This window comes from Metarhizium robertsii (genome assembly GCF_000187425.2).
Source record: "Metarhizium robertsii ARSEF 23 chromosome Unknown MAA_Scf_10, whole genome shotgun sequence".
Classification (NCBI taxonomy): Eukaryota; Fungi; Ascomycota; class Sordariomycetes; order Hypocreales; family Clavicipitaceae; genus Metarhizium; species Metarhizium robertsii.
Window position 1 is genome coordinate 428,674 of NW_011942150.1, and position 18,114 is coordinate 446,787.

At 54.7% G+C, this 18,114-nt stretch overlaps 8 protein-coding genes across 8 annotated transcripts; 3 read left to right on the plus strand and 5 right to left on the minus strand.

Moving 5' to 3' along the window:
* Positions 1–522: 522 nt before the first annotated feature.
* Positions 523–2,137, plus strand: MAA_07817 (glycoside hydrolase family 76 protein; the record flags this gene model as incomplete). The annotated part of the gene is made up of 4 exons (XM_007825815.1): positions 523–619; positions 710–1,195; positions 1,250–1,494; positions 1,553–2,137. The coding sequence occupies 4 exons, from the start codon at positions 523–525 to the stop codon at positions 2,135–2,137; spliced, it is 1,413 nt and encodes a 470-aa protein (XP_007824006.1).
* Positions 2,138–3,281: 1,144 nt separating this feature from the next.
* On the plus strand, positions 3,282–5,027 carry MAA_11578 (zinc finger domain-containing protein; the record flags this gene model as incomplete). The annotated part of the gene is made up of 1 exon (XM_011412493.1): positions 3,282–5,027. One exon carries the CDS (start codon positions 3,282–3,284, stop codon positions 5,025–5,027), a length of 1,746 nt encoding a protein of 581 aa, XP_011410795.1.
* Positions 5,028–5,113: 86 nt separating this feature from the next.
* Positions 5,114–5,779, minus strand: MAA_07816 (uncharacterized protein; the record flags this gene model as incomplete). Its single annotated transcript, XM_007825814.1, has 1 exon — positions 5,114–5,779. The coding sequence occupies one exon, from the start codon at positions 5,777–5,779 to the stop codon at positions 5,114–5,116; it is 666 nt and encodes a 221-aa protein (XP_007824005.1).
* A 654-nt stretch (positions 5,780–6,433) lies between these two features.
* MAA_07815 (FAD-binding, type 2) lies at positions 6,434–8,161 on the minus strand (the record flags this gene model as incomplete). Its single annotated transcript, XM_007825813.1, has 1 exon — positions 6,434–8,161. The coding sequence occupies one exon, from the start codon at positions 8,159–8,161 to the stop codon at positions 6,434–6,436; it is 1,728 nt and encodes a 575-aa protein (XP_007824004.1).
* Positions 8,162–9,054: 893 nt separating this feature from the next.
* On the minus strand, positions 9,055–9,585 carry MAA_11579 (uncharacterized protein; the record flags this gene model as incomplete). The annotated part of the gene is made up of 1 exon (XM_011412494.1): positions 9,055–9,585. The coding sequence occupies one exon, from the start codon at positions 9,583–9,585 to the stop codon at positions 9,055–9,057; it is 531 nt and encodes a 176-aa protein (XP_011410796.1).
* Positions 9,586–10,702: 1,117 nt separating this feature from the next.
* Positions 10,703–12,083, plus strand: MAA_07814 (uncharacterized protein; the record flags this gene model as incomplete). Its single annotated transcript, XM_007825812.1, has 4 exons — positions 10,703–10,913; positions 10,988–11,055; positions 11,114–11,502; positions 11,609–12,083. 4 exons carry the CDS (start codon positions 10,703–10,705, stop codon positions 12,081–12,083), a joined length of 1,143 nt encoding a protein of 380 aa, XP_007824003.1.
* A 225-nt stretch (positions 12,084–12,308) lies between these two features.
* MAA_07813 (dihydrodipicolinate synthetase) lies at positions 12,309–13,313 on the minus strand (the record flags this gene model as incomplete). The annotated part of the gene is made up of 1 exon (XM_007825811.1): positions 12,309–13,313. The coding sequence occupies one exon, from the start codon at positions 13,311–13,313 to the stop codon at positions 12,309–12,311; it is 1,005 nt and encodes a 334-aa protein (XP_007824002.1).
* Positions 13,314–17,385: 4,072 nt separating this feature from the next.
* Positions 17,386–17,991, minus strand: MAA_07812 (uncharacterized protein; the record flags this gene model as incomplete). Its single annotated transcript, XM_007825810.1, has 1 exon — positions 17,386–17,991. One exon carries the CDS (start codon positions 17,989–17,991, stop codon positions 17,386–17,388), a length of 606 nt encoding a protein of 201 aa, XP_007824001.1.
* Between the last annotated feature and the right edge of the window lie 123 nt (positions 17,992–18,114).

An 18,114-nucleotide genomic window follows, 5' to 3' on the forward strand; every position in this document is an offset into this window, starting at 1 on the left:
TCCAACCTGGCACCTGCTACCAGACCGTATCTGGTTTCTGGCTCTTCTGCCGCCCAATTTTCTTGACATTTCCTTAGATGCCTAGTTCGGTCTTTACTCCCTAGTGCTGGGTGCGTTGTCACTTGACATTTAGCTCGAGCCTTCCTTCCTTCCTTCACACCTTGCCGACTGTGTCTCCATCGCCTGGACAGTACCTTCTTTTGACTCAATCGTCAACACCCTCGCTGACATTACTCGCCGTCGAATTCTTCCGTTTCGCCATTCGCTTTGTTACCGACGCTCTCTGTATCATTTATCACGTCGCAAATAATTACCTCGAGCTTCTCTGGCCCAACTGCGAACCACCCGTGAAACGCCAATTGTCTTCTGTTGTGCAAGTTTCGAAATAGTCTACTTAATTTTTTGGGCTCTCTACACGACCGATCAGACAAAAGGAAGGCGCCTGCACTTCCGTAATTAGCGTACGGTTCGATTTCATTCTGACTCCCTCGATTTCGCTTCGCCATCACCCAGCCCGACGTCATGTTCTCATCGCTGGTTTCGCCAGCATGGCTCGTCTTCGCTGGCACTCTGCTCATTGGCACGACAGGTGCTCAGTATTATAAAATTGACACGGAAGGTATGAGGCGCTCCCCTTGATTCATTTGTATTGGAAATTCTTGGGCATTGCAAGTGTTGCTGGGGTCTGTCGCATGCTGACATGGTGCAGCCGCCATCAAGGAATCAGCTCGAACGTTAGCCTACGATTTAATGCTATTTTACAAAGGAAACCAGTCCGGCGAAATTCCTGGTATTCTACCTGGACCACCCGCTGATGGGAAGGGTCCGTATTACTGGTGGGAAGGCGGTGCCATGATGGGAACTTACATCGACTACTGGAAGTTGACTGGTGACTCGAGCTACAACAAAGTTGTTATGGAGGGATTGCTACACCAGGTGGGCGAGAATAAGAATTACATGCCCAACAACCACACAATGTCCCTGGGAAACGATGATCAAGGCTTTTGGGGCATGTCTGCCTTGCTGGCTGCCGAAAATAAATTTCCTGATCCTCCAGCGGATCAGCCTCAGTGGTTGGCTCTCGCACAGGCTGTTTGGAACACCCAGGCTGACCCCAGTCGATATGACGAGACGTGTAATGGAGGATTGAGATGGCAAATTCCGTTTTCCAACCAAGGATATGGATACAAGAACAGTACGTCTTGATTGATCTTGGGTGTCGCCAGGCGGGCATACTGACGAGTAGCAGCGATTTCCAACGGGATATTCTTCAATATGGGTGCTCGTCTTGCCCGATATACTAATAATGAAACGTACGCAAAGCGCGCAGAGAAGGCCTGGGACTGGATGACGGGAGTGGGATACATTGATCCCAAGTCCTGGCATGCGTACGATGGTGCCCACGTCAACAAGAATTGCACTGATGTCAACAAGGCAACCTTTTCGTACAACGCTGGTGTTTTGATTCAGGGGGCTGCCTTCCTGTACAATTATGTAAGTGTACGCCGCAAAATGGCTGGATAAATGACGACGAGTACTGACCCCACGCAAGACTGAAGGAGCCCAGAAGTGGAAAACAGCCTTGGACGGACTCCTTGACTCTACGCTAAAGACTTTTTTCCCCAACGACATTGCTTTCGAACTGGCTTGCGAAAGGGATAATGGAAGTGGAACATGCACTCCCGACATGCTATCCTTCAAGGGATATCTTCACCGCTGGCTGGCAGTAACAACCCAAGTTGCCCCATATACGAAAGATAAAATTTTACCTGTCCTCCGCAAATCTACTGAAGCAGCTATCAAACAATGCACAGGCGGTCCGACTCAGCGACAGTGCGGCTTTTACTGGAGTTTTGGCCGGTTCGTCGATCCCGCTGCCGACAAAACTACCGGAGCTGGAGAACAGATGAACGTGCTAGCTGCTGTATCAAGCCTTCTCATTGAGAATGCGGAACAGCCAGTAACAAACACGACCGGCGGTACGTCGCTAGGAAACCCCAACGCCGGGGGCAAGGACAACGGGGAACGGCCCGTGAAACCCGTCACAACCGCTGATAAGGCAGGCGCTGGCTTCTTAACATTCTTGCTACTGGGCGGTGCCGTGGGCATGTTTGTTTGGATGAGCGCCTTCGATTAAAACGAGGTTCTGGCTCTTGTATATGTTAGTTCATCCACACATACCACAAATGGCGTTTGGGCACGGGGCTGGTTCTTTTGGATGTCTGGGCAGGCTGAAGCATTCACAATATTTATCTTGATTTCTACACTTGGAATGGGTTGGGCGTTGTGGGATGGCGGTGACCAAGTACACCAATGATGTTTCGGCGCGTGAATGGGGCGGTTATACCAGCAGGCGATCGTGGATTATGATTGATAATATTGAATAGAGTCGACTTCTCGAACGATAATCGGATTGATGCGATGTATGATTTGTACTCAGTGGGCTAGTGCATGCTATGCTGCTGGCCCAAGTCGGCCGGGTCCTCGTCTTTATACTTAGCCACAACCAAATGGTCCGCCATCCTGTGAATAAGCATTCTTCGCCCACACTTGCGACCCTGAGGGCGTGGTTGGTTACTTCTGTCACAAACTACGTACTCATTGCAAGTGGCCAGAATAAATCTACGACGTGGATATAATCGCCATATGATTTAAAAGTTATTGAACTCGGTCATTTCCTTCAAAGTCTGTGTTGATGACTCCAGACGTGAATTTTTGTTATGACGCACTTGGGACAGTGTGATGGGAAATGAGACTTTTCGCGAGGATGGCCAGGCCCTTTCATGGTGCCTGACTACTTACTTAAGTATGGAGAATTCAGAGCCATGTTTGTTATGGAGTGGCCTAACTCTACCGCCCTTTAGGTTAGTCAATGCATTTTATGCACAGTGTGTTAAAGACTGTGAGCTTGTGAGTGAGCAATGTCGAGTGAGTGAGTGAGTGCTTGCTTGAGCACATGTGCTGCTGGGGGGCCATTGAGCATAAGAAGGCGAAATACTGACCCGGATTGCACCGCACAGTTATCCGCCTCGAATGGTCGGAAGCCCTCGCACGGCTGAGAGATAGCACTCGGCACCGCAGCCTTTTGTCAGTTTACTACACAAGTGTCAAGATAATTTGGTCAAGACTGGGCGAAACGCCCCAAGCCACTACTTGCTGAGTCAGCGCCACCAGTTCGGCGAACATAATTCGTCAATGCAGATCGCCTTTCACTCGAGCATCAGGAATCTCAAACCAACTTTTTTTTTTCACAGTTGCCATCATCTTTCTGGCGGGGAAAAATGTTTTTCGACGACCCGTATTACGACAGCAGCATGTCGATGCATGAGCCCCCAAGCGACTCTGACGCGTCATCCGATTCTGGCTCCCAGAATGGCGTTCGCCTCATCGACGACGAGGCAGAGGAGTCCGACTCTTATGGTGCCGCAACTTTCTCGGACTACTCGCCTCTGACGGCGTTCCCGCAATTCATGAGGCTTCCCGTAGAGCTGAGACGCCATGTATGGGAGCTTTTCTGTCCGGACATGGTTGCCACAACACGCGTTTTGTGCTTTACATTGTCGCCTAGCTCAGCGATTATGCGACGGCCAGACGATTACTCGGCCAAGGACCACTGGTCGCTGGCTGATCAGACGGAGGAGTTGAGGGCCATGCTGGCGACGCATCGGGAGTCCAGGACTATGGCTTTGAAGAGGTTTCCTGATAAGTTGCGCATGGATGCTGGGTCGGGAGATGCCGTCGTGTGGTTCAACAGAGAGAGGGACGTTGTCTACATGTATGGATTCGAGACTTACAGGACATATCATTTGCCTGGGTTCGCAGAAGAGGTGCACCAGGCCGTAATATCTCAAGATGTGGTGGACAACAGCCGTGTCACTCGCGCAAGAGCCACGTTTCCTAACCTGAAGAGGTTGTATATCGGCATGGAACACTACGATTTGAGACGGCGTGAAAAAAGGTGGTGTGGAACAGACTACGTCCACAGATATGTGGTGCAGACGTATCGGAGGGAGATTGGATTAGGCGAAGATACAGAAGTGTTGTACTGCTGGCCGGATGTTGACCGGCATCCAGACTTTGCCAGGTACTCCATATCGAACGTCTATAAACATGACCACGAAGTGGCAGAAACTATGGAGGCGGCCAAGGATGCTGGGACCGAGGTGCTACCGATGGTAGTGTTCGAGTATGAGTCTGGGATTGCGAGATGGGAGGAGCTACGGGCGATGAAGGATATTCCGGTGCTGGATGACGGTAGCGAGGATGATAGTGATGAAACAGACACGGAACAGGATGGGTCCCAGGAGGAAACGGATTCGAATGAATATGAGAGTGAAGGAATTGACGACTCATTGATCGAAGAGCAATTCGAATCGTCCGAGGATGAAATTTTCCGCCCTCGATGGCTACTGTCTTCGAGTCCAGAGATTTCTGACGACGAAGAAGCAGAGGATATTGCGCCGGTGCAGAGGTCGAGAAAAAGGAAAGTCGTTAGTGATTCTGAAGAGGAGGAGCCTCAGACTAAGAGGGTGCGATCACGAGTTGTGATGGACTCGAGCGACGACGACGATGGAGAGGAACCGCAGACACGAGGCCGCCAATCACACGCCGTTGTTGTCTCTGACGATGGAGACGAGGACGAGGATAACCCAGAGACGCAAAGCGGAAACCTACGCGCCGTTGGCGACTTGGATGGCGAAGACGAGGTGGAGATTGTGGGCGGTCGATCGAGAACAAGGTCTAGGAAAACAGCGACTTCTGATTCTGAAGACGAAACCGACGGCAGCGGATCTGATAGTGACCTAGAAGAAGAGGACGAGCAGCCAAAGCGAATATCACTAGCTGAGAGATTACGAAGGGCAAGAGAGGAGCATCCCGTGTCGTCTGGCAGTGAAGAAGGTTCGCAAGATGACAATGATGAAGAGGAAGGGGAGGAGGAAGACTCCGACGAAGAAGAAGGGCTGCTGGACGTCATGGCCGGAGAGGGAGATGACGAAGACGAAGACGAAGACGAGGATGGATGGTGATGTCCTGTTGCCCCCCCGCCATTGTACCATATCCAGCCCATGATACCACTAGCTACCTATCTAATACCAACTGCTCGCACCGACGCTCAAGTCAGAGTCTCCCCCCTAGCCAGCATCGCCACCAACGTGTCAATCCTCCGCCGCCGCGTCTCCTCCCTCTTGGCCGTCGCCACCCTCCACAAGAACGGGAACCGCGCGCTCCTCCCCAGACGCCCAAACGCCTCCCCCGCCTCCCGGTTCGTCTGCAGCGCGGCCGCAAAGTCGGCGGGCACCCGCATCGTCGCCGGGCCCGCGTACGCCCTGTCCCACCGCCCATCCGCCCGGGCGGCATCCACCTCGGCCCTGCCCGTGTCGTGCATGCGGCCCTCGGCCGCGAGCGCCGCTGCCTTGTCGACGTTGCGCTTCGACCAGAGGCTGTTCCTGCGGCGCGGCGTGAAGCGCTGCGCGAAGTAGTTGCCGTCGAGGGCCTTGCGCTGTCCGTCGATCCAGCCGTGGCAGAGCGCCGCGTCGACGGCCTCGTCGTACGAGACGCTCGGGATGCGCGAGGCCTTCTTGGCGATCTTGAGCCATATGCCCGACGGGGTGGTTGTGCCGTTTGCGAGGAGCCAGGCGTTGAAGTCTGTCGGCGAGGGGAAGGAGATTGTTTCGGGGTCCTTTGTTGTGACTCTTGCGGCGGGGGTCGATTTTGAGGCGGTGGCGATGGGTGTTGATGGTGCCGTCTTGGCGCTTAGTCTTGTGCTGCGGCGGGCCATTGCAGTTGCTGACGGTGAGGTGTGAAGTAAATGATTGGGAGATGGTGTAGCTGTATGGATGGTTGGGGGATGGTTGTGTGGAAGACGGCGTGAAGACGGGAACGAGTGCCTTGTCAGACGCTTCATCCACAAGATTGGACGGGTGCCTACGACCCGGGGGAGTGTTTTTTTAGATGTTGCTCTCGGCAGGGCTTCTGCTATGGCCTGTATGAAGGAGGATGTAGCTAGATTGATGACAGGTGAGGATGGTGCTGCGGAGAGTCTTTGACCGTGAATCGGGTGTCGAGGTGAAGCCGAGTAAAACGCTAGCGTGAACCGGTGTAGCTACCCTATAGCTAACGGCTTGCGAAGCATTATGATAAACTATAAGCCCAACGTGAGTATGGCGACCTTGACCCCGAGGAGTATTTTGCGTATAATGTCAAGTAATAGTGCTAATGCTTTTAGTCGGTTACGACTAGCCGCGGTGAGGTAAGGCGTCACCGCTGGAGGCTCATTCTTATTGCCATTCGTCACCATCACACGTCCAGTACACATCTCACCAACTTTGTTCAAACTGGATGATATTTTTACAGACCACGAGACAAGCAACGAGGCATTTACACGATGGTTATTAGACAAGCAACGCCTCCAACGCCCAGCCGACCATCAACACTACGCCTTGACACCATCAAACGCGCTGTAGCACGACTGCTTCGCATCCTCGTCGGTCCACCCAATGCATTTCCAGCACTTGAGGAGCCCGGCCGGATCATACTTGTTCTTGATACGGAGAAGCCTGTCGTACGGAGCGCCGTAGTACTCGTGCCTCCAGTCGGGGTTGAACGGGTTGCCCTCGTTGCGGTACGTGCCGCCGCCAGGAGTCAGAGACACCAGCTCGGCCGTCTGCCTCTGCATGTCCCTGACGACGGCGAGGCGCTCATCGAAAGTGCTGTTCCACGTCCAGGCGGCGGGATTGCCGTACTCCCACAGGGCCGTCCTCCACGCCGGCTGCACGGACGTGCCATCGGTGGCGGCGCCGTACATGTAGGGCCCGACGACAGGCACATACGGCAGGCCGCCGGCGTCGACGACGTCGCGGAGGTGGCGCTTGAAGCGGGCGACGAGGGCGGGCGTGGCAAACACCGTCGCCGGCACCAGGCGTGTGTTGAGGATATTGAGCGTGCCGACGCTGAAGGCGCCGCCGAGCACGTACTCCTCGAAGAAGGCGTAGAAGCTGGGCGCGATGCTGACGTTGGCCGAGCCGCCGTGCTCCTCGGCGAACCGGACGATGCGGTCCACGGACTGCCTCGCGCGGGCGAGGCTCTGGATCGCGGGCGTCAGGTAGACGATGCTGTTGCCGTAGATGTGGCCGCCCCATCCGTCGCGCGCCAGGTCCAGCGCCGAGTCGACCAGCGTCTCCATGAAGCCGTAGACGTGGTCCCTGTTGCCGGCGTCGACGGCCACCGATGCCACGGCCACGGGCATCCTCGGCTCCACGCGGTGCGTCGAGTCGACGACGAGGCCAAAGGTGCCGCCGCCGCCGCCGCGCAGGGCCCAGAAGAGATCGGCGTTCTTGCACCGGTTGGCGACGCGGAGGCGGCCGTCGGGCGTGACGACGGTGAACTGCACGACGCGGTCTGCGCCGAGCCCCAGCGTCGTGCTCATGACGGAGTGGCCGCCGTTCTGCACCCAGCCGCCCGACACGCCGACGGTGGGCGAGTACGCGCACAGCATGGTGGCGTTGTGCCTGTCGGCAAAGGCGTATGCCTCGCCGCAGTTGACGCCGGCGCCGGCCGTGATGGTGTCGTGCGTGTCGCCGGCCGGGCATCCCTCGGGGACGAACTTGTCGTCGCGGACCAGCGACTGCAGCCGCCGCGTCCAGAGCATCAGCGCCCCCTTTTGGCTCGAGTCCTCCTGGAAGCTGTGCCCGCTGTTCTTGATGACCAGCCTCCCGCCGCCCCTGCCGGCGTGCCGGAACGCCTCGACGGCGTCGTTGGCGTCCCGGACCTCGACGTAGTACGCCGGCACGTTGCCCTGGTTGCAGCTGACACCGCGGTATGCCGCCTCGTCCCGCGGGTTCGCCGCGTCCAGGAGACACTTGTCCGTGGAGCTCGCGTTGGACGCGCACATGGACGACTCTTCGTACATGTACGCGCCGGCGAACTGGCTGCGGAACGTGGGCGACGCGTACTTGTCCTGCAGCTCACGGCACTCGTCGGCGTCGCGGCCGGCCGGTCTGCCCTCGTATATCGAGAAGCACGGCCGCGCAAAGGGCTCTAGGACCTGCACCCTGCCCCCGAGCGTTTGGTTCAGGTCGCGGATCTGGCTGGGCGTCCACGTCCCGGCTGCAAAGGCTGTGCTCGCAAGGAAACTGCAGAGTGTAATCGTCGAGCGTGCCATTTGATCCTGTTGCCCGGACTCCGGAGCTATTTGTCAACAGATCCGAGATGGCTACCGAGACAACAAAAGCAAGAATAAAAAAACAAAGGCTGCACCACCGGCATAGCTCCCCACGCTGTGAACAACTATATATACATTCCAACTGCCTCTGCGCACCACACCCCGTCTCCAGCAAGGTCCGTGGTCTCGGGTTTAAACACGGCTCGCCCAGTCAACCGTGTTGGACGACGAGCAAACAAGTCTCAAGAACGTGGTCCCCGAGTCCCACGGGAGCCGTATCCCCCCATGTCTCCTTTCCAAAGCGCAGGTCGCATGGTGATCAGGGAACACCTAGGAGCTGATGGTTAGCTCTAAACCTGCAAACCTCGGGGAAGAAAAAAAAAACAACCAACCTTGCCGTGCCACTGCACACATAGCTCCGCGGGCACTAATACGGCCCCGGTGGAGATCAAAAGGACCAGACTTGACTTCTTGCGTGGCAGCCGGAACGCTGCGGAAATCGCGAGGTTTTCCCCCGTGACGGGATCGCTCTCTTGTCAGCCACCGCCCGCTCGCCGCTGACCGCCGTGAGACGGAGATGTGAATGCGTCTTGATGGTGAGAAGCAAAGGAAGAAACTGATGCCCAGTTGGCCTTTTTTTTTTTTTTTTGGTCAAATCGATACGACTGCCCGGTCGCGTGGATCCCGAATGTCCGTCTTTCCAACCCCAACTCGATGCTGTTTTTGCTCAAGCATATGTCGTATTGACATGTGTACATGCTACCCTCGGAATTGGAAATTTTCTGGAAGGCGTCATTTCCTTTTTGCTTCTCTTTTGCAGCCCGTGTCGTACGGAAGCTGTACCAGGACCGCTTGGCTGCAGCGTGAGCAGTCGGAGGTCTCGGGGAAATCGCTTACGCCGACCCGTGATGCATGGCTGTCAGCAAGGGGGCAGTTTGACGCTTCTGGACAGGCAAGACAAGCCAGAACAAGCCGGGCAAGTCGTAAGTCGAGCCCATGTCGACCCAGGGTGCAACGGTGCTGACATGTCTGAGCCAACAGCAACCACCATTTGAACCCTCTTTTTTCCTCTCCGGCAAGGGTCCGGTGGGAAGAGGCGCCTTGCACTCGGAGTTGGATGAACGTTGCAGGCGACCAGCGAGAGCCGATCTTGGTCCCCTCGACCCAACAGGACGAGTCGTCGCCACGCGGCGTGTTCGAATGTGCGTAGCATTTGCCATCTGCCGAGTTGGCACAAAGTGGACGCTGACTGGTTGTACAACAGCGGGATTCGGAGTCTTGCCGCCATTCGGTACCGTCTGAAGCATCATCTTGGGGCTGGCAACTCCGCAGGTGCACACTCCGTACAATCCCAGCGCCGTTTTCTCTCCTTGGAATTGCCTGATGCTCCCGTCGTTGCTCACTTCGTCTCGACTCTCCACCATCCAAGCTTTTTGTCCAACAACGCCGGGGGTCCAGCGTCTGTGTCCCCAGAGGCCCTCTCACCAACTCTAAAGGGAGACCGGAAAACTCTCGCACATGGATGACAGACGAGATTGATGCCGGGGAGCGCCATCCGGTGCGTGCTCCGTGCGCCCCCAATATCTCCCAGGGTGGTGCATGTGCGGTTCATCAGCGCAACCCCAGCCCTGCTGGCCTAGCCTCATGGAGGCACTGCACACGCGGAACTTGTGGTGAAGATGGCGTCGCCAGCTCGCACAAGGGAACTAGGCCGTTTGCAACGAGTTCCATTGTCGATCTCGCCCACCGGGCCACCCTCGTGTGAGGGGATATCAAAACCCGGGCCGTGGTGTCGATACTCGGCAGAGCGTCTGGTGGCATGTTTCTTCGTCGCTGACGCCAGGGTTGCACAACGGGCTGAGGCGCAACTCTTGCCTCTTGCAACATGTATCGTGGCCTTGACGCTTCAGGCAACAGGGCCGGCCCCAAGACGGGCGACTACATTGAGAAATAAAGGTGTCGGTCGAGCTGCGGTGGCATCCAGGCACCACCGTCTCAGGGAACTCGGTTAGATTGACAGCCTTGTTCCGTTTTGCCTCTGCTAGTGGTGAGCCCCATGATGACAAGGGCAACATTGGACTCTCTTAAAAAAACGGGTGAGACTACAGTTGCAATCTTGGGGTGCATGTGCAGTCGCGCAGTATGCCGTGGACTGGGGACACGGGCTGAGTAAATCTTACACAGTGGTTGCTACCTCCTACACCACATCCGTTGTTGTCCGTGCTTGGGAGCATGTCCATATACCCGAGCTTTTTTTGGCCCGCCGCGGTTGGTCGTGAAAGCCTCTGCTGCGGGAAATGGTGGCGCGGGTTTTTTGCCCATTTACAACCTTCACTTGCGCTGGTGAAAAAGGGGGCACGATATCATGCGCGTGTCCCTGGATACAGCTCTTTCTTCCAGAGGACCCGAATGACAACGACTGGATGAGGGACTGGTGAGGTAGAAGATCCCACAAGAACAAAGACGAGAGGGCATTTCCATGGCGGATTTTTGTGCCGTGCCGATTCTGCAACCACCTCCACAGCGGGCACTGCGGCCACCATGGCTCGAGACTTTCCAGAGTCTGAGGAGGCTGCGTACTGGAGGAGGGTCAACACGGCGGTTCCCTTGACGTTTGCTGCCCTGGCGACGGTTGCGTACGCGCTGAGGGTATACGCGACCTTGGTGCTGGCGCGGCGGGTGAGGGTGGAGGATTTCTTCATGGGCTGCGCCGTGCTCCTCATGATTGGGAACACGGCGTCCGTATTGCTGAGTGCGTCCCGTGCGATGCTCGACATGGTGGTGCTTTGGAAAACGCTCTGGACACCGGTGCTAACTCACGTTTAGAGGCCTTTAACGGCATCGGCGTCCCGGACAAGGACCTCCCGCATTACAGACAAGTCAACTTTAAACTAGTATGAAGCTTTTTTTTTTCTCGTACTACACCGGGCATATACTGGCTAACACTGTCAGGGCTCCTGGCTCGTCATCAAGTTCTGGTCGGCGTCGATGATATTCGCCAAGCTCGCCATCATCCTGTTCCTCCGTCGAGTCACTGGCGTGAACCGCACGGCTCGCGCCGCGCTGGACACTCTGGCCGTCCTCGTCGTCATATGGGGCGCTTCCAACTTCTTCTACACGACGTGGTTCTGCAAGCCTGTCGCGTACTACTGGGACCGCACGATAGAGGGCGGCTGGTGCGTCGACAATGACCTGTACATGATTGAGAGCAAAATCATTGCCAGCACCGCCGTGGCCATGGACGTTGCCATGCTGTCGATCCCGATTCCGACGATTTGGCATTTGCAAATCCGGCTGCGGCAGAAGATTGGCATAACCTTTATCCTCTGCATTGGTGTTGTGTAAGTGGAGAGGCTACACCAGACGATTCGGATACCTCGTGCGTTTTGGGCTGACGGGCGCAGTGTCTGCGTATTTAGTCTCTTGCGAGCTGTGCAATTTTCACAGTTCGACACGGCAAACCTATCCAGTGAGACCTACTTCCCGCCCCTTGTTCATCCGGCAAGTTTGTACTGACGTTTTTTCCTCCGAAGCATCGAGCATCCTCGAAGGTTTGTGGACCGTCCTAGAAAATTACTTCACCGTGCTATGCGGCTGCCTGCCCCAGCTGGGCCCTTTGTTCAGAAGGTCGACGAAAGAAAAAGAAATGAGCACCGGCCCGGGCAGCGGCTACCTGGGGTCGTACGACGCGTCCAAGAACATCCGGTCCTGGGGCTTCCAGAAGATGAGCGCCATCGAGACGTCTGTTTGCGGTGCACACGATGCCCCCGTCCAGGCGCGGTACAACAGTTCCAAGGAGCAGCATAACTCGTCCGAGCTCGAGCTCAAGGGCATCGAGGTCCAGACGACGATCAACCAGGAGATTTCTATAGGGACGCGGAGCGATGACGAGTTTCACATGCCCCTGGACGGGCGGCGATGAAGACTGTGTTCAAGGCGGCTAGGGTTTTCTTCACGGAGTCTTGGGACGATGGACACGGCGTCGGTTGAGGAGGAAAGAAGTTGATTGCTCAGATCAATACCCAGTTGGGGACGTAGACGCAGATTACAATACTACCCAGCACCGAATTGTGTGTGATTACGAGCGAGTCCCATGTCATGACTGATGCCTGCTCCTCAACCCGCTCCGTTAAGACACGTCTGGTATTCAGACAGAAGACTTCTGCAGCATGTACTCCATCTCCCCCGCCTCCTTCAAAGCCTCCCTAACAGCGTCCTTTGCCGCCTCACTCGGCTCCTCGTAGGGATGCCTAGGGCGGAACTTGGCCTCGGCGTCCTCAATGCCAGCCAGCCGGGCCGAGAACAAGGTAGCGGCAAACTTGGTCGCGGCGATGCCGCTCTTGCACGGGCTCTCAGCCAGAGCCGCCAGGCGCTGCTGCTCCATGGCCCTCTGGCGCTCCCCCCCAACGTAGAGGCTGTATATCTCGGCCGTCAGCCGCGGGCACACGTTGGCAAAGGCGGCGATGCACCCAGCACTCCCGGCAGCCAGCCCCCCGATCAAAAAGTCCGACTGGCCGCCGAACACGGCAAAGTCCTCGGGCCGGTGCTGCGCGGCCAGGCGGGTGATTTTCCCGACGGAGCCGCAGGTCAGCTTGACGCCGACGACGCGCGAGCGGCCCCCGTTGGCGCGGGCGCTGTCGCGCACAATGGCCGTCATGGTGTCCGAGTCCATGTCGACGCCGTTGCACACGCCGGGGAAGTTGTAGATGACGACGGGGAGCGCGGCCTCGGCGGCGACGCGGGCGAAGAAGCGCCGCACCGTGGCCATGGTGGTCGCCTTGCCAAAGTACGCGGGCGGCAGCACCAGCAGGTAGTCGGCGCCGGCGGCGGCCGCGTCCTCGGCCAGCTGGAGCGTCTGCTTGGTCGAGTGGGCGCCGACGCCGGCCATGAGGGGGAACCTGGGGCCGACGGCCTGCCGGGCGGTGGCGATGAGCTGCGAGCGCTCTTCGCGCGTGAGCAGCATGGCTTCTGAGTTTGTGCCCATGACGACGAGGCCCGCTAGTCCGGAGCGGGATAGGTGCGCAAAGTACTTGGACTGCGCGGCGAGGTCGAGCTCGTCGTTGTCGGTGAAGCAGGTGACGGCTGGACACCAGACGCCGGCGGGGGGCACGGCGGGCGGTGTTGTCGTTGATGGCACTTGATTGACGGCCATGCTGGCGATTATGTCTGTCTGCCGGTTGGCTATCAGATGTAGGCGTGGTTTGCAAGGAAGTTTGGGAATTTCTGTGTGGTTTGGTGTTTGATGCTGTTTCCGTGAGAAAGCTGTGCGGGTCGCGGACCGGGATCGAAGCCGATGTGTCGGGATGGCTGCCGGAGCATCTTCGCCTCGGCCGAGGGAACCCGCACACTAGGTTCAGCTTGCGTCTTGCAATCAGTGGCCTGCGCCTGGGGCCATGCAGCGATGCCCAACCATCCACCGAGACCGGACAAGCTTGCAGGCACTGAAAGGGGCTATGATGTGTGTGATATGGGGCCAACTGGTGCTTTTACTTCTTTGTTCAAAGCTACTTGCTGAGCTTAGCGTCCATCCGCTTTACAGTGCTCAACTCGTACAAACATGCTTGCCGTTTCTTTCAAGAAGCCCGGGAAGAGACATTTTCCCCGTCTCTCGAGGCCTAAGCTGTGAAGCTCGGATGCTGACGGGGCCGTGGCCGGTTCAGAGCCTGATCCTCGAAATCCGCAGAACATTAGACGAACTTTTTGAGGTACAATTTGGCTGTAAAAAATAGTAGGGATATAAAGTACTCTTTATCGTCCATGTTTGTTGGTGCCTTTCCTTCCCTCCCCGTAGATACTTATTATATGGTTAGGGTGATGACGTAAGAGAATTTTTCGTGATAAATTAGTTTAAATAAAACCGGCAGGTTTTTCATTATCTTGGCATCGCAGCTTTTTCCGGGAATTTTCGCGGCCTGAAAGGGACCCTTGTTAAAAAGATAATATACATATTTGGACAAGCAATAAAAAGTCCAGAACATGAAGCCCCTGGCTTTCTTCTGTTAATGGAAATTACTGAGAATATGATGGTCTCCTAAGCTACGGAAGGCCTTACTGCCATTGAACACAACAGATATTGTAGCATCGGGCTGCTGATTGCTTCGGCCAAGTATGTGTCACATATTAGGCTGTCGCATATCAGGCTTACCCTGATCGTACCTTGGAACAGACAGTCTAATTCAAGCATCCATTGACAGACACGTGCAGCCGGTTGCTGCCTACCCTCCAAAACATCGAACACTTCAGCCAGCTTTCGATAAGTTACGATGTATTAGGGCCTTTATCGCTCTTAACGCCCGATGGAGAGTATCATTGAGCGCAACAGACTGGCTGGGACTTCAAGAGAACCCTACTATGCACAGCGTGTCCATCAACAAAGTAGACCAACGTATGGCTTCCCGTCATAGCGAATGCTGTCTCACTTAATAGGGAAAAAATATTGAGAGCTCTTTGGTAGCCGTCTTTCTTCAGCAATGGATGGTGTAGTGTAGATGCTTCATCATCAGGGGGCCTGACCCAAGCCAACACGGAGCTGGCCGTGCTGCACGGAGGAGCGAGTGATTCGGAAGGAGTTGGAGGTGATTCCGTACGGCCGAATGAATAAACTTGTCAACGTGGCTTCCAAGCCGGCGCCAGTCTCAAGCTACATAGGTAGTAGTAAGATGACATCTGGAGTTAATACCGAGGAACCGGGGAAATTTGACAGCTCTCAAGGGGCACTGGGGTCTCACGGCCAATCGGAGAGTGCCGGAAATCTGAACCAATGCGTGATGGCAATTTCGTCGAGTAAAGCCGACATCGAGTAATGGAAGCAGGTTGCTTTACCTGGTTGACGACAAGTCTTTGCTTTGCATGCTTGATAAGTATTGAGCAGTCACAGCTAACAAGTCAAGGTACTTGGCTGTTGGATACACTGATTGGAACTTTTTTATTTTGCAGCTGGGGTCGAAAAGCGAGTTTGCCACGACGACCAGTTCCCAAGTTTACACAAGCCAAGGCGCTGCTTGCAGTTGAAATTGACTATTGGCATATCTGGGCTCGTTCTGCCCATTCATCAGGCCACTAGGCCCACTAGTAAGATGATTCGTACAATGCAGTTCTATACGGCATGATAAAAGCGCTCGGTAAGATTTTAATTTACATAATCGAGATGCGTACAAGGTGTCTTTACGAACTAGGCTTCCAATTAGCTCAAAATCCCTACCTATAAGTATTTCTCATCTCCGTGGCACCCGATTTGCCTACCCCAACCCAATGCCACCTAGTCTTGGTTCCTACAAGGCAAATATAAACAGAAAAGGGTAGCCTCGACAAACATTTCAAGCCAAGGCGAATCCTCTTTAAGCATAGATTTCTTTATACCTTTTACCTAGTAGCCTGTCTCGAATCCCGAACATGAAGTCTCTCATCACCATTCTGCCCATGGCCCTGGGTCTAGCTACTCTTGGTTTGGGAGCAGACACTCGACTAGCTGAACGAAACGATCGTGCAGTGAACCCGTCCTATAACAGCATAAACCAACTTTTGTCCGACATGCGTTTTGCACTGAGGGATATAGAAAGGATGCAGTACTCTATTGCTAGCGCTACAGAAGAACTCGGCATCATATTGGAACCTGCAGGCTGTAAACCAGCAGTAAGTGGACACATGCATGAGTGAAAAGGCCCTCGTATTAATCGGAGAAAAGCTCAATGGCAACATTATGAGTCGCATTCAATCTCTGGGGGAGAATGCGAACAAGACTCTAGAGAGTACGAAAGAAGCTTTACAAACACGCGAATATTTGTATGGCATAGTGCAAGGGGATGTAAGTTTACGTGTTGACGCGTACGTCTGAAAGTGTCTGGTGCTGATAAAACACGAGGCCATTCACTATTGCACTCCAAACTGATGGATGCAACAATGTATTCCAACGTCGTCGTCAGCCGCCCGAAACTTGGCTTGCAGAGATTCGGCAAAACACAACATCTCCAGGATACAAATTACTCTTCGTCGCCAAAGTTTCAATTCTGTATAATTCAAATTTTTATCAGGATCCAGAGCGCTTCACTTTCACTAGACTATCCCGTGTAATGGTGCCATGTGACATGGCATGAGTCGTTGTTGCGTTGTATTTCCACGGTCATGTGAAAATTGCACGCATAATGGTTACTGCTCTGGATGCTAAACAACGACAGCAACGACAGCAACCACAAGAGGCCACGGCTGTTCGCTTCCAGGCCTAAGCTTCTGCAACCCAGAGCTGATGTTTGTCATGGCGGGTGGCCATCACGATCAAACAAGCTTGAAAGGCAGATTCGGACGACGGCAAGTGCTAGCTTTTCCCGGTGTATAAACGCCAACTGCAAAAAGTGGTTGCAAAAGGGAGAAAAGGGCAACCAGTACTTCATCAAGAAGCTTGGTCAACATTGGGGCCCATATCATAACGGAAGGGATTTGGGCTGGTTGAGCCAAACTCCCAGATACACGTCTCCATTGTCATGCCAGCAATGGGAAAGCACTTGATAAGGAAACCTTTTCAGTTTTCTGTCTCTTAACATGTTGCTATGCGATGAGAGTCGTTTGACCATGTTCAATATTTGGGATTCTCAACATGCCAGTCGCCATGACTTCATTTCGACCGCCAGAGCCATTGGTGTCATTTTTATGAGACGCAAATTATTCGCTGAGCTCGCTGTACAAGATTATTCTTGGTCCCTAGTTTTTGTTCCGCGACGACACACGATCCGAGGCGCCTCCAAGCGTCAGTTACTTCCATTTACTTTCCCGAGCCATGTGTAGTAGCACTGTCAACACAGCCAACGGTTTGGTCAAGGTTGTGGTGGATGCCAACAGCGCCATGCGTGCCGGGACATGTGGACCGTTGACGTTGATCTGATGGGAACGGCCCGTTACGAGAGTGATTTAAACAAGGGTCAACTGGCTGTACGTTGGTGATTGACTTGGAAGCGGGAACAGGCCCCGCAACGGTAGACACCAATTGAATAAAAAGGATTCAATGTTGACATCAATTGATATGTGTTTTAACGACTCTGCCAAAAGTGGAGGCCTCACACAAGGCGAGGTCTTAATTTAGTAGATATCTGTTTTCCTTTCAACAATATGATCCCAAACCCAAACCCAAAACAACCAAGGGTTTTGCGGTGCTCCCATCGCCCACTACATTCATGTTCAACACCAGACCAGTACTACCGTCGACAGTCTGCGTCTAGCTCGTAACCCGACAGCTAATGTTGAGGGTCACAAACCGGTCCAGACTTGTAGCCCCTACCACTACCAGCATTCGTAAAAGGATTCGACCCCTTGCGGCAGCACTTGTCATTGTCGGTATTCAAGAGCTCGCCGTCGATTACATAGAGCCACTTGTTCCTCACCCGTCCCCAGGCGTCTGCCGAGCTGCCACCGAATGCCTCTTGCCCCCCGGCACACCCAAATGTAGCATCACCACCCGTTCCTGCTTGCAGAACCAGCGGCTGTGCTTCCCGCAGAGGCAGGCTGGGCCGGACGCCCTCGCCAGCCTCTGTCGTGATATAAAGCGCGATGCTGCGCTCGATGTGCGTCGCGTAGCCATCCACCGAGAGCTCCGAGAATTTGCACGAGTAGTCTCCAAGCACACGCGGTGTGTCGTACTCGGCGTCGTTGATCTTGATACGGTTGCCAGAGGTGTAAAAGCCAATAGTTGTAGGCGAGCTGGCCTCATCACCGGCCGTGATGTTGTAGCATTGCCCGTCGAAAATATACGGGAAGAGGCCTGGTGCAAAACCAGCAGGGCGAGCGTGTACAGAGTGTAGCAGTCCGAGTACGGCCAACTGTGTAACCTTGAGCCACGCCATAATTTGAGAATCTTAAAAAGAACTTGAAAGTTTATAAACTTGCTAGAAAGTAAGAGATGAAGATGAAGCTTTTGTTTTCAGTCCAGATCAAGGCCTACTAACCCTTATATACTCGGAGGTCTG